We start from the raw sequence: 15336 nt of genomic DNA on the forward strand, positions 1-15336 counted from the left end.
TTTGGAGGTGAGGGGAAGCTGGTAGCGCGGCAGTCAGCATGTTAGGTACATCTGTGTGATTTGCTCTCAGCTGGGTCCTGTCACCAGAGCTCCTGGAGCAGGGCCCAAATCATCGTCCTCTCTGCATTTCAGGAGAGTGGGCAGCATGGTATGTCCCGCAGATGCTGGGTGGTGAGGGGAGCTCAAAGAGAGACCAAAACCACAGGCGATGGCTTTTTGATACACACGATGTTTGAGTCAGTCTAGTGATTTTTCAGGGTCTGGCACATGCCATTTGAACTTTGGAAGTTGGCAATACTGGGGCGATTCATGGATAATGTCCTACTCAGTTGGAGTAAGGGTATCAGAATCTGTCCTAAACTGGTGGAGCCCTTTGGGAACCATGTGTATAAAAAGGACTGCATAGGTCAGCTTCTGATATCCTTACTCAGGGAGAGCATAACTTACTCCTCAAGTGTCTCAGCATCTGACCCCAGAAGTACAAGTTAATGACTATCATGTAACTAGAAACACTGCACTCTGTCTGTGCACCCTGGAGTACTGTGTCCAGTTTTGGGCCCCACACTACAAGAAGGATGTGGAAAAATTGGAAAGAGTCCAGCGGAGGGCAACAAAAATGATTAGGGGGCTGGAACACATGACTTACGAGGAGAGGCTGAGGGAACTGGGATTGTTTAGTCTGCAGAAGACAAGAATGAGGGGATTTGATAGCTGCTTTCAACTACCTGAAAGGGGGTTCCAAAGAGGATGGATCTAGACTGTTCTCAGTGGTACCAGATGACAGAACAAGGAGTAATAGTCTCAAATTGCAGTGGGGGAGGTTTAGGTTGGATATTAGGAAACACTATTTCACTAGGAGGGTGGTGAAGCACTGGAATGGGTTACCTAGGGAGGTGGTGGAATCTCCATCCTTAGAGGTTTTTAAGGTCAGGCTTGACAAAGCCCTGGCTGGGATGATTTAGTTGGGAATTGGTCCTGCTTTGAGCAGGGGGTTGGACTAGATGACCTCCTGAGGTCCCTTCCAACCCTGATATTCTATGATTCTATGATTTCCATAGGTTATTGAGCTCCTTTTCCAATTTCACACAGAGAAGCTTTCATCTTTTTGTTAATCAGATGACTTGTCTTTTTTACCCTCTTCCTGTTGTTTCCATTGAAGAGCTGAGTAGCAGTTGCCAATGGGGAAATCAACATCGGCTTATAATTTACATATGTTTAACCTGCATAGTGTAACCCACTGGGGAGTGTGCGTTCCAGGTCCCCCTCTGTGCCAATCCACAGAGGCTATGAGTAGTTATAGCTTCCAGCTAGGGAGCTTTATCTCAAGGGGCATCTCACGCTATTAGCTGGTCAGTCCCCGGTGTGTCAGCCAAGAGGTCGGTCATCACATCAGCGCCATATGTGGGTATAATGCTCCGCAATGGAAATAAAGATGGATTCCCTGAGCGAAAGATCTTACAACCTAGGAGCCTGATGCTGTCACGCTGAGTAGTCCTGTTGAGCGTGTGGGACTTGACAAGCTGCCCTGAGTTACAGGCAGCAGTAGCTGCCCTGCCACTGAAGCAGACTCTGAGTCAGAGTTCATTTCCTGGCTTGTCCCCCTGGATCCAGGGTAAGGATTCAGTCTGCTACTGATTTATACAAGGAGCAGAATACTTCCTCTTCCATGCAGGCTCAGCAAGAGGGGAACAAGCAAAGTCAGGGCAGCCCCCGTTTCCCACTCCTGCCCGCCCACTCCTATGGGAGGGGGAGCAGCAGTCCTATGAAAGCTATTCTCCCACCCCTGTCAGGGTGCATAGCCCATGCTGGGTTGTAAAGGCATCTACGCTCCCTTATTCTCCTGCCTAGGCATGTAGGGCGAGAAATGATTTTGCATTAAACTGAAAAATTAGAGCCAGTCAAAAAATGCCAATTTTTGCCGGCTTTCCCTCCCCCCCCCCCCCAATATATATATAGGGGAGGGGAGGTGTTTAAAAACCTGTCACTGACAAATCTTTGCGGTATCTGAAAAGTGAAACAATTTACTTCTCAGTAGAAACATTTGGGTTTCCTAAACCTGATTTCTTTCCCCCCATCATCGACAAAGCAGAACATTTCGACCAAAGCAAAGAAGTAGGTTGTGGTCAGAAAGCCATATTTTGACAAAGGTGTTTTGACACAAACATTTCAACCATCTCTATTCAAAACCTCTGCTACCTTCCAAACACTCAGACCCAGAGTGCCGGTATAGGCTTGGGGCATTGGAAAGCCAGGATGGTCCAGGGGTTAGGGTGTTAGCCTCAGAGATGCACGCCCAGTTCCCTGCTCTGCCACAGACTTCCTGTGTGACCTTAGACAAGTCACTCATCTGTCAGATGCAGAGAACAGTGCTTCTGAATCCTGCAGACCTGTTGTGAGACACTCAGGTATTACAATAATGGGGGGCTTTTAAGTACCTCTCACTCCTCCCTGTGTTCCCATCTCCTACCATTTGTCCTTACCTTAGTTTGGGATCTTACACCACCCTTACTTGTACTGAATAGCACCTGACTCCGTGCTTCGCCCCATCACATATTCATTTGTGTTCTTTCTCACAGGATGGGACTGTATGGGAGCAAACGCCACCAGTCCACGCCACAAAAGCAGTGTGAGGCTGCAAATAGGCAAAAACCTCAGATATTCTCCAGGAAGAAACCTCCTCCACCCCCGCCCCCGGTAAGTAAGCAGCTTGTGACTTCCTTTCTGTGTCCTGTGGTAGCGTAGCCGCGGCGGCACAGGTAGTTATGAAATCAGTAGGGCAGCACTTGTGTATGCCAGCGGTAACTCAAGCCCTTTAGTTCCCTTCGGGCTGGTCTACACTACGGGGGGGATCGATCTAAGATACGCAACTTCAGCTACGCTATTCGCGTAGCTGAAGTCGAAGTATCTTAGTTTGACTTATCTGGCCGTCCTCACGGCGGCAAGTTGACCGCCGCGGCTTCCCCGTCGACTCCGCTTACTCCTCCTGCCGAGATGGAGTACGGGTGTCGATTCAGGGATCGATTTATCACGTCTAGATGAGACGTGATAAATCGATCCCCGATAGATCGCTTACTACCCGCTGATCCGGCGGGTAGTGTAGACGTGGCCTTCAACTCGGGCCACCTTTTCTGTAAAGGTGAGGGAGGATGGTCCAGTGGCTAGAGGGATGCACTGGGCCTCGGGGGACTTTGGTGCTATTTCTGGCTGAGCCTCAGACTTCCTTAGGTTTGATAAGTCGCTGCCTCTACTCTGTGTCTCAGATCCCTATCTGTAAAATGGGGTTAATGCTCCTCTCCCTCACAGGGGTGGTGTGAGGATAAAACCTCTTCAGGACTCTGGGTGCTCAGAGGCTCTGGAAGCATCTACCTGGATAGATTCTGTAGACCAGTGGCCATTACTCGGTCAGTCGAGATTGACTGGTTGATCCTAGAGAATCTCCCAGTCGATCGCGATCTCCAGCGGTGCAGCGGGTCTGCCTCTGAAGCTCCCATTGGCCGGGAACAGGGAGCTGTGGCCGATGGGAGCTGCGGGGGCGGTGCCTGCAGAGAGGGGCAGCACGCGGAGCCATGTGCCCCCTGCTCCTCCCTCAGGGGCCGCAGGGCCATGCTGCCCCCTTCCGGGAGCAGTGTGGGGTCGGGGCAGGCAGGGAGCCTGCCTTAGCCTCGCTGCGCTGCCCTGACCCCTCTCCCAGAGCCAGCACCCTGCACCCCCTCCTGCACCCCAACCCCCTGCCCCAGGCTCAGCCCGGAGCCCCCTCCCACACTGCGAACCCCTCAGCCCCAGCCCAGAGCCCTCACTCCCTCCCGAACCCCAACCCCCAACCCCAGCCAGGTGAAAGTGAGTGAGGGTGTGGGAGAGCGAGCGACGGAGAGAGGAGGGGATGGAGTGAGCAGGGCAGGGCCTCGGGGAAGGGGCGGGGTAGATCCTGGTTCCTCTTAAATTCAAAACGCGATCTGGGGCGTAAAAAGGTTGGAGACCACTGCTGTAGACATGAGAGGGGTTGAGACCAGATGGATGTCTGGCACAGTCATTTGCTGACACTGTGCATGGTATCGAGGTGGAGAATGGACTGGATCTGGGAAGAATACAGCTAGCTAGGTGAATAACCACCCAGGCTTTGCTGTTTTCTGTTGTCTGGCTGAGAAAACCTGGAGAGATTCTAAATGACATAATTTTACCACATGGAAAATTGAGGTGCCAAAGGATTAAACCCCTAAATCTTGGGGATTAAATTTAGGCATCTAAAGTTAAATCGGTGTATTTAGCTGTAAATAATTAACCCTGATATTCATGAGCAAGGAACATTCTACGAGCCTGGAGACAATTATGGCAGTTTCCTGGTTTTCTGCCTGAAGTAATACTGCTTTGTAAATTTGTTCAGGGGGTTCATTGATTGCATCATACATCATTTAACAGAGATCTTGCAACAATGAACTGCATTACATAGTATGGCAGCGTTTGAAATCTAGTTAACTCCACTATGAGCATCCAAATCAATTGAGAGGAGACCAGTAGGTATTTAAGGACATGCGCAAGCAAGCTCTGAATGCATCATAGTAAAATATGCTAACACCATGAAAATACATAAAGAGCCTGTTCCTAAGCACATTTAAAGCAATAGAAAAACTCCCATTGAATTCAATGAGTTTAGGATCAGGCCTTGAGTGACGTTTGTGCCACAAAGCAGGTCCTTCCCCTAATCCAGCAAAGTAACAAATGGACATTTTTTGTTTCTCCCAAAGTTCAGACAACATGTTAGTACCTCGCCTCTAAACCAACCATCAGAGCAAGGTAAGATTTTTACATTTAATCACTTTACTGTTTCCTTCTCCTCCTCTGGGGTTCCTGCAAGACAATGTGCTGTGACTGGGTGAACCAGTTCTAATATCATCAATTCATTTGTGTGGGTTTTTTTGTACAGTTTTCATGCAGATGCACTGTTAGCTCCTTATTAGTACATCTAGGCCTGGCCTACATCTAAAACTTAGGCCGGCTTAGCTGCATGGCTCAGGGGTGTGAACATAGACAAGTTGTTAGAAGGATTTGATGTAAATATTGGTAGTCATCAATTTCTCAGTCTGATCAACAACCATAAGGGAAAAAATGTTCTCTGTTAATTGGCCAAGTGGAGCAAGGTCTACACACAGGGGATTGAACCAGGAACCTCCAAAACTAAAATTAGGAGCTGGTACAACTTGAGCTAAAGAGCTAATCTGCATTAATGTTGGCTACAATAGGCTCATATCCTCTGTGGACAGAGCAGTGAGTAGGAGATGTAACATACATTCAGTAGTGAGTTACACACACACACAGACACACACTAATTTCACTAAATCAGCTGAGTTAAATTGATGCCAGCCCTTCTGAAATTGGTTGAAGCGTGCTGTATATTGAGTGCTTACATTTAATAAGGAATAAACTAAATCACCATTAGGCGTTCTTCAGCCAATGTTAGAGGGTCCACACAAAGGTGTTGCATTGATAGAATTAAACTGGCACATGTTTTGTGGATGAGCAAAGCCTGAGACTCAGAAAGAGCTGTGTTCATTTCCTGGCTCTACTCCAGACTTTCTGGGTAACCCCAAGCAGCCATTTCATGTCTCTGTGCCTCAGTTCCTCATCTGAAAAATGGGCTAATAATTCTTCTTTTATGCCATCCTTTGCCTGTCCTGTCTATGTAGATTGTAAACTCTTCATGCAAAGGACTGTGTCTTATTCTCATTATTTAATATTCATCCTGTGGTAGCGCCTAGCAGCCCTGTACAAACATAGCAAGAAAAAGTTCCTAGCCTGGAAAGCTCACAACGTACAGTGCCTAGCACATTGGGGCCCCAATTTAGGTTGGGGAGGGTCTCATCAGTGTTAATAGTTTACTGTCCCAGGATGTTTTTTGTCAATTTAAAGGGAAAATGTTACAATTAATATTAAGGATTATGGGGCTATTATATCAGAAACTGTTCTATGACAAGGTTGCCTGCAAAAGCAGAGGACTGGAGTGGATGGCCCAGGAGTTCTATGTCCTATGAGCTCTGGACCTACCACCATTACATATTGATTAAGTAACAATTATTCAGAAACTGGGGGTTATGTTATTTTTATTTCCCGTTTGTGCAAAAATTTTAGCCAATAAAAATAATGTAAAAATGCAGGACTATCCATAGAAACCCATAAAAATAAGCATCAAATTCTTCCTACCCTAATTGCTATTAACAAAAGAACCTCAAGGTATGGAACTAAGGGTCTGCCCAGACAAGGAGCCAGATATTTAAATGCTTAAGCTAAAGTTTATTAAAATCTCTTAAGCTGGGCTGGTTGAAAATCGGAATTTCCATCCCCATGGGAAATTCCGATATTTTGCTATATGTTTTTGGATGAAAAGTCGAAATGTCAAAACTTTTCCCAGACCAGAACATGGCTAAAAATATCCATTCAGAAATGTTGAAATGTTTTGTTTCAGGCTGGTTCAACTGTAATTGGTGTCCCCAAGAGCTCCTGTGGAGCCTCATGGGAGCTGTAATTTGACTGCCTTGGGAGTCTGAGTGTTTTCCCGTGGAAAGATTTTGCAGAAATTGCATTTTCCAGAAGGGAAAAAGCACCATTTTGACAGAAAATTCCCAACCAGCTTTATTCTCAAGACTGCAAAATCAGTCTGGAAATCTCAAATGCGGGCTTTTGAGGGGATTTGTCTTCTCCTGTTTCCAGTCTAGCCAGAAACACGAGAACAGCTTCCCTCAGAATTGGAGATTTCACTTCTGCTTCCGGCCAGAAGGCAGAAGTACATAGGTGCTCAGTGAAAATGAAAAATACTTCAACGATATATTACAGGGACTTTTTCCATTCCATCTCAAAACACACACACACGCACACAGACACTCACACACACACACACGACCAAGAAGGCTCGGTTTGGGGTTGGGATCAGTTCTAGTTTTGGGGGAAGGTTCAAAGAAACAGGGTGGTGAGGTTCTTATTTTTTCCAAACTGAGGAAGGATTTTCAAAAGTGCTCTTTTGCTACAACATAGTTTTATGAACAGTTTTGGAATAATTAATTTATTCCGTTAAGACAAGACGATTAATGTGAATTGACTGAGGAAACTCAAAATCTAGGCAGTTCAGCCATCAAAAAAGCCTAAGAAATAGAAGACCTGAGATGTGTTTTCTTCAGTATTGCCAACCCCACACATTTAAAACCCATGATTGAAGGCACAAAAAAATCATGAGAATTGCTTTAAAAATCACACGGTGTTTTTGTTGTTGTTGAAAGAGTAAATGTTGGGTTCTTTTTCTTTACCTTCTGGCTTGTGAAACTTTAGGGTGAACTTGTTTCACACTTTCAATCTCTTCTCTGCAACTATGGTTGCTACAAACTGACTTTTTTTTTTTAATGAAAGCTGAGATTCTTAGGTAGTCACTTGACTCCAGAGGCTGGAGCTTTAAGAAAAATACCAAAAGTCAATAGGATCCAGATAAAATCACAAGAATTGGCAGCACTGTATGGTGTCTATTTCAATTAGGCCTATAGGCCCTACAGTTAGGGGTTTTTAAAAATACAAACCTGTCTTCTTGGTGGGTCTTTGCTCATTTCATACCACACGGGTTAAGTCCCCAGTGGTGACCATGAGGATTTGAAAGTTGGCATTCCCGAAAAGGCCTACATCTTCTCTGAGCTCTTAAGGGTGGGGATTGTCTTTTTGTTCTGTTTGTACAGAACCTGGCACAATGGAGTCCTGGTCCTGCATTTGGTAGGGAGAAGATATGGTGGTTTTGTAAAGGTGTTTGGTAAAGGGAATTCCCTCTTCCTCTCTCTTGCTATCCACATCACAGCCTGGATTTTCAGATAACACCAGTGGTTTTTGAGTGCCTCCATTTTGGGGTCGCCAACCTGGGGCCTGGTTTTTCACAGAGCAGGTGCTGAGTGCTTTCTGAAAATCGGGGCCCCCCACATCATTAGTCACTGTTCAAAATATTTGTCCTAATGCTTGTCCCACCAGACACATGGACTAAAGCATGAAGTGGAGAGGAGTTGTGTCCATTGGAAATTTTGGAAATACTGAAAAAGTGAAAAGTGAAAAATTTTGACCAATGTCTGAAAAACTTTCATCCTAAAACTAAAACACTGGTGACCAAAAATGTTCAGTTTTCTGGGGGGAAAACCCTGCAATACAAACAAAAAACCCACCCACAAATTTTGACACTTCCCATGAAAATTTCCACCCAAATTTCCACAGAAAAAAAGTTTTGATGGAAAATGTTTGAGCAGCCTGAGCCTGAGAGGCCCCTGGCATTACGTTACACCCAGTGGTAGCAGCAATGGATGCTGTTGCATAAACAGGCCTCTGGTGTTTTTATGAAAGTGTTGTCTAACCCTGCTCTGAGCCACTTACGGCCATGTCTTAAGGCCATCAGCTCTAGAGAACTGGGCCATTCCTAGCAGACCTGAGAGCATAGTACCGGAGAAAGAACAGACGGTTTGGTGTGCCCACAGTAGCACGGCCAACTCACGTTCTGAGCTGTGGTCTTTTAGCCCCACCTCCGCCTAGCACTGTCGTAAACCATTTTGGGCAGAACGCCCTCTGAGGAACTATCCCAGAGGACCCAGCCCAGCTCTCTGAAGCAATGGGTTCTGGGACAAATGTAACCTCCACCAGTGCATGATGGGACAGCAGTGGGAGAACTGTTTGAATTAGTAGGCCCTAAACCTGTGCAGATTAAGCTGATGTTGATCCCTTCTGAAAGCAAGGCTGACCCAAGCAGTCATTGGGCTGTAATTAAAGTATGCAGGTTGTTGTTTTTATACTACAGCAGCACCTAGTGGTCCCTTCCGAGGTCAGGGCTTCACTGTGCTAGGTGCTGTACAGAAGAGCTCATAAAGTGGTATTATCCATATTTTACGGTGGGGAAATCCACTAGTTAGTAAGCAAAGTCTGATCTGTTGCCTGGTCCGAAACAGCCAGTGTGGGGTAAGTCCCACTGTCATCAGTACTCTTGTGACTAAAGCCAGGACTGGGAGTAGGGAGGTGTGGGTTCTGTTTGTACCATAGGGTACTTATGTGGCCTTGGGGTAAATCACTTAGGGTGCATCTACACCACAAAGAAAGACCTGTGGTGCTGAGTCAGGGTTCAGGCTGTGGAACAGAGCTCAGGCTGTGGAGTGAAACTAGCAGTGCAGATATTCTGGGCTCTGAAACCTGGCAAAGGGGGAGGGTCTCAGAGCCCAGTCTCCAGCCCGAGCTGGGACGTCTACACTGCTGTTTTTAGCATCACAGCCCAAACCCCATGAGCTCAAGTCAATTGACCAAGCTCTGAGACGCGGCGCCATGGATCTTTTATTGCAGTGAAGATTTACCCATAGGGCCTAATCCAAAGGCCATTGCAGTCAGTGGAGAAACTGCCATTGACCAGGGTGGATAAAAATCGATGATTTTAAAAAAAAAATCCAAATGTTTGGATTTTTTTAAATTTAAATTGGATTTTATTGATTTTGTTATTTAAATTACAAGAAGTTTTTCTTCTTAAATGTTTCTTTTCTGTTTATAATGAAATCTGAATTTAATACAAAATATGTTAAGGCCTAAACTTATCATAATCTCTTAAAACACAAGGTGGGTGAGGTAATATCTTTTATTGAACGAACTTCTGTGGTGAAAGAGATAAGATTTTGAGTTTATATAGAAGAAGAGTTCTGTGTAAGCTCAAAAGCTTGTCTTTCTCACCAACAGAAAGTGGTCCTATAAAAGATATTACTTCACCCACCTTGTCTCTCTAATATCCTGGGACTGACACAGCTACAACAACACTGCAAACATAATCTCTTAAAACATTTAAATAAAAAATAATATGCTGGTTTGTGTGTTGAATTAAATTCTACCATCCTAATTCAGCTTGACATAAATCATGAGCAAAAAGTTAATTATCTAGTAAATAAGCAATATGTCATAAACCATTTTCTGACATAAAAATGTACAATTAATATGAGTCTGAAAATATAATATAATATAATATATAATATAATATAAATTGCTTAAATAAATATATATTGTTATAGTGTACTCTCCTAGATAGCAAAAAGATGTAGCAAATCTAGAGTAAAGGCACTATTTAGTTGTAAATCAACATGTTTTAATGATGATATCAGTCAATGAGAATTCACCTTTCTTTAGAAAATATTGGGCATTTGACCTCTCTTCTCCTCCCAATCTCATCATCACTATAAAACAGGGATAAATATTAACTGCCTCAACGGAATGATGTGGGGGGTTAGCACATTAACCTGTGTGACGTGCTCTGAGATCCTCAGATGGAAAGCGCCACAGTAATGAAAAACATTATTATGTTTCCAAGTTTTCTCTCTCACTGGAGCTGCTCCTACCTCATCTCAGGAAGCCTCAGACTGACACACTTGAATCTGCCCAGTTGACCTTCAAGTTCCTCCCTACAAGCTGGAGGAGGCTTTGGTTTCCAGAGCCTCACGATTTCCCCCTTTGATCATGTGACATTGCCAATAAATCCCAAACCAACAGCCAGGCCCGGCACACACAAAACTCGTGTTGTTCTGGAGACGTATTATCTTTCAGCGAAAAGAGGTAGTCTGGGCTGCTTGCTGATGGCATTATTTGAAAAGGTCAAAGAGAGAATGTGATTTGACTGTCTGTCTTGAGACGTTCTATATATAGAATGTTTATCACCCCTGCTGCATTAATTAGGCTGCGCGCACACAAAAGCTTTCCACATCACGTGGGGTTTTTACTTAAGCTCCTAGAAGGGTTTGATTTGCCCCAGAATGTCAGGAGAGCAGAGGTCTTTTCTGCTTCAGTGGCTGTAACCACACAGAGCACGTGAATAGTTACATACTTGTTCAGAGAGATGCAGCCATGCTGTAGGCACAGGGCATGGAAATGTAGCAATGAAACAACATCACCAAGTATTTCAGTGACAAAGGGTCCACACTGGAGTGGATTATTATGTTAGTCATACTCTGATAGTGTCCACAATGTGCTGGGTGTGGCCAGCATTTTAGAGTAAGGTGCAGGGCCCGAGGCTACATTTCATGGCACCTCGTTTATACTGATGCAGTGCCGCTGGTGTAAAGTTGGTGTGTGGGGCCAGAGGCCCGGAGCCTCGGCCCTGAAGTCTTTACAATCTAAGGACCCGATCCAAAGCCGATAGAAATCGACAATTGCCAAGAAGAGGACTGCAGCAGCACCAGTACTTTGAATGGTCTTGAGTGGGGAAAGGCCAGCAAGGAGGAAGCAGTAGTTGAGATATGAGAGGATGGGGGACTGAAGGAGAAATTTAGCTGAGTGGACTGAGAGGACAGGCTGGGTCGTAGGCTATGTCTACACTTCACAGTGATATGTAGAGTACATACACTGCATGCCCCCCTAGCATGGGTATAAATAACAGTGTAGACAGTGAGCAGGGCCGGCTTCAGGCACCAGCAAAACAAGCAGGTGGTTGGGGTGGCACATTTCTAGGGGCAGCATTCTGGCGCCGGCCATCATAGGCGCCGACTCTGGGGCATGGGGAAAAAGTGCCCCCGCCGCCCCAGCTCGCCACCCCAGCTTGCCTCCGCCTGCTCCCCTGAGCGTGCCGCCGCCGCTTCGCTTCTCCCCCCTCCCTCCCAGGCTTGCCGCGCGGGAAACAGCTGTTTCGCGCAGCAAGGCTGGGAGGGAGGAGAAGCCGAGTGGCGGGCGCTCGGGGAGGCGGCGGTGGTGGAGCGGAGGTAAGCTGGAGCGGGGAGCGGTTCCTCTACCCCCCGTTACTTCCTGCGCCCCCCACCCTAGCTCACCTCCACTCCGCCTGCTCCCCTGAACGCGCTGCCACTCCGCTTCCCCACCCCCCCAGGTTTGCCGCACACGAAACAGCTGTTTCGCGCAGCAAGGCTGGGAAGGAGGGAGGAGAAGCCGAGCGGGCGGGGGGGGCGGCGCTCGGGGGAGGCGGCGGTGGTGGAGCAAAGGTGAGCGGTTCCTCTACCCCCCTTACTTCCTGCACCCCCCACCCTAGCTCACCTCCGCTCCGCCTGCTCCCCTGAACGCGCCGCTGCTCCGCTTCTCCGAGGGAGGGGGGAGAAGCGGAACGGCGGCGCGCCCGGGGGAGCAGGTGGAGCGGAGGTGAGCTAGGGCGGGAGGTCGCGGGGGGCCCGCAGGAAGCAATGGGGGGGGGGAAATGCGGCACGCCCGGGGGAGGAGGCGGAGCGGAGGTGAGTTAGGGCAGGAGGTTGCGGGGGGCCCACAGGAAGCAATGGGGGGGGGAGAAATGCAGCACGCTGGGGGAGGAGGCAGGGCTGGGGATTTGGGGAAGGGGCTAGGAAGGGGTGGAGTTGGGGTGGGGCTGGGGGCAGGGGGGCACAAAAAAAAAGGGGGGACAGCCAAAATTTTTTTTGCTTGGGGCGGCAAAAATCCTAGAGCCAGCCCTGACCGTGAGGCACTGCTTAGGTGAGTAAAGACACACTAGAACCTTAGGGTATTTACCCTACATAGCTCTCTACATGCCCAAACAATGCCTCCCCCATCTCCACTGCTATTTTTAAGGGTAGTGTCCCGTGTCCTCCCTGTGCAGGAGCCTTTCCCCGACGCAGGGAAAAGCTCAGTAGCGGGGAAAGGCTCTGGCAGTGGGGAGCTGCAGGAACCTTTCCTTTCTGCCTCCCCGCTGCCAGAGCCTTTCACTGCTGCATGTAGCGACACGCCACACTGTGGACGCAGCCTGCTTTTCACGGTGGCTACTCGTACCCTACACACTGCTGCCAATGTAGACAAGGCCTCGGAGATGTTGTGTAGAAAGTAGTGACAAGATTTAAATGTGGCCTAGATGTGCGGGTCTAGAGAAATATTGAATTAAAAGGGAAGGCCCAGAATACGCACTAGAGAGGATGGTGATGTCGTCCACTATGACCAAGGAAGAGGGAGGAGGTGGGGTTTGGAGTTCACTAAAATCCATTCACCACATATTTAATTCCTCAATCAATGGCAGACCAGCTAAACCCAATGGTGTCACTTTCTCTTGCTGCAGAAGAGGACTTTGTGATCGTACTGTATGATTTCGCCTCCACGAGTGACCGCGATTTGGAGCTGACCAAGGGAGAGAAGCTTCAAATCCTATCTAAGTAAGTGATCCCCCTCCACAGCACTTGCCAGCCCCTACTGGAGAAGTCTTTACAAAATACCGTGGGGCTCTGGAGATCTGGGTTCAGTGCTTGGCTCTTCCAGGCCTACTCTGTGGTCTTGGGAAGTCACTTGGTTCCCTATCTGTAGAACAGGGATGATAACACATCTTTAGTCAATTGGGTTTGTATGGACAGCACCCAGCAATGTGGCTTTGCTGTGAGTTGATGCTCATAGGTGCTGAAGTAGTATAAATAATGACTTGTCAGCACGTAGGCTGATCTTTGCCTTAAAAAGGATGTGGGTTTAGTTTGTTTTAAAAACTTTTGTGTGACCATTGTCCTGGTGAAAGAGAGCCAGCCCTGAAACAGACACCAGGTGTTAATAACATTGCAGGCTTTCCTTGCATTCATAGAACATCATGGTTGGAAGGGACCTCAGGAGGTCATCTAGTCCAACCCCCTGCTCAAAGCAGGACTGATCCCCAGACAGATTTTTGCCCCAGATCCCTAAATGGCCCCTTCAAGGATTGAACTCACAACCCTGGGTTTAACAGGCCCTCCCCCTACCATATGACTTTCTACTCTCCCAGTTAGGGATTTGCGGTGAGAGAGCTGTTCATTAAGTGTTAGTCCATAACCTCTCTGTGAGGCTCTCACAAATGGGGTTAGTGATGCTGGTGGATATTTCTGATTCAGACACCTGCCCCCTGGGCTGAGACCACTCAGCTGGGTACATGTTGGCTCCTGAACATCCAGGGGATGAGAACAGCTTTCAGTTACTACCCCGGTAGTGCTGTGGTTTCTGAAGGCACTCGGAGTGACCAAAGCAGAGAGCTGCCTCATGTGATAAAGGAAGCAGCAGTGAGGAGCAGATGGGGAATTGAAGACAGTGCTCGGGTCTCTGTCTGGGAGCTTGGGGCTGAAGGTGGGAAGTGAAAAACACCCACTTGTTCAGGGTTGAATAAACCAGTGTCTTTAAAGGTTGCCTTTCTAGACTGCCTTCAAACTGGGGTTGGCCTATAGGAATGGGCGTCTGTGGGTCTGTCTACACTGCAGCTGGGAGGTGTAATTCCCAGCTCGGGTAGACATACCTGCGCCAGTTCTGATCAAGCTAGTGTGCTAAAACTATCAGGGTGGCCCCACGGCAGCATGTACCTACGATCTCAGACTGGGTTGTCTGCAGGCACACAGCTATTTTTAGCACGCTAGCTTGATCACCTCCCAGCTGCAGTGTAGACACACCCTGTGGTGCTACCTGTAGAGTACAGGGCTACCTGCATGAGAGAGGGCTTCAACACGTGCTTCCTACTTCGCAAGGTTCATGAAGCCTCCAAATCCATGAGTCGTCTTAGGCGGGATCCATGTCGAAGCTCCTTTTGGTGTTCATGCTTCTTGTCCTGTTTGGTTTGTAGAGATGGGGACTGGTGGCTGGCAAAGTCTCTCACCACTGGAAAGAAGGGTTACGTCCCCAGTAACTTCGTCGCACAAATGGATACCTTGGAAGTGGAAAAGTAGGTGCACAAGCTTATATGAAACATTAACGCTAATATCAATGCTTTGTATTTATAATAGCCCCTCCGAGGGTTATTATAAATATAGGAGCAGGAAGGGCTGACAATAGGAATTGTTTCAACCGTCACCAAAATGCAGCCACAGCTGTGCTGGAAGGTGACAGCTGTTTCACAGCCCACAGTAACACTACACACCAATTTAGGAGAGGATGCGGAGTTTAAAATGCAGAGTGTTTTAGGGGATTGGAATTGCCAAGACGAATTTGGCCAGAAGACTAATAAAAATACTGATACTGTTCCCTATTTTTCTAATGGGAAGATTGAATTCCTAATATCTTCATATCCTTTAAATACCAGTGAATTAAAGGGCTCAGAGAAGGTGCAAATGGAGTTTCTAGTGTGGGAGAAAGGTAAAAGGCAGCATTCAATTTCAGTTTGGGAGGAATTCAATCCCTTAACATATCTGCAAACAGTAACAGCTTAAAAGGGATACACTCTGTAATATAATGCCATATGATTATATAGCAGCTTTGGTCCCAAAGAATTCCAAAGGAGACTACAGTGGGTGCAGTTTAAAAAAAAGTCATTCCAGTTTAGGGTGACTGGATAGCAAGTGTGAAAAATCGGGATGGAGGTGTGGGGGGTAATAGGCACCTCTACACCTCTACCCCGATATAACGCGACCCGATATAACACGAATTCAGATATAACGCGGTAAAGCA

At 47.2% G+C, this 15336-nt stretch overlaps 1 protein-coding gene across 1 annotated transcript in view; it reads left to right on the forward strand.

Moving 5' to 3' along the window:
• Nucleotides 1–15336, forward strand: part of BLK (BLK proto-oncogene, Src family tyrosine kinase) — a 68901-nt gene that overhangs the window by 22586 nt on the left and 30979 nt on the right. Inside the window, exons 2-5 of the mRNA XM_065401882.1 lie at nt 2577–2694; nt 4743–4791; nt 13010–13103; nt 14516–14614. Coding sequence (XP_065257954.1) covers nt 2578–2694; nt 4743–4791; nt 13010–13103; nt 14516–14614 — 359 coding nt within the window. The 5' untranslated portion in view covers nt 2577. The remainder of the gene's footprint in view (nt 1–2576; nt 2695–4742; nt 4792–13009; nt 13104–14515; nt 14615–15336) is intronic.

This window comes from Emys orbicularis, chromosome 3 (genome assembly GCF_028017835.1).
Source record: "Emys orbicularis isolate rEmyOrb1 chromosome 3, rEmyOrb1.hap1, whole genome shotgun sequence".
NCBI lineage: Eukaryota > Metazoa > Chordata > Testudines > Emydidae > Emys > Emys orbicularis.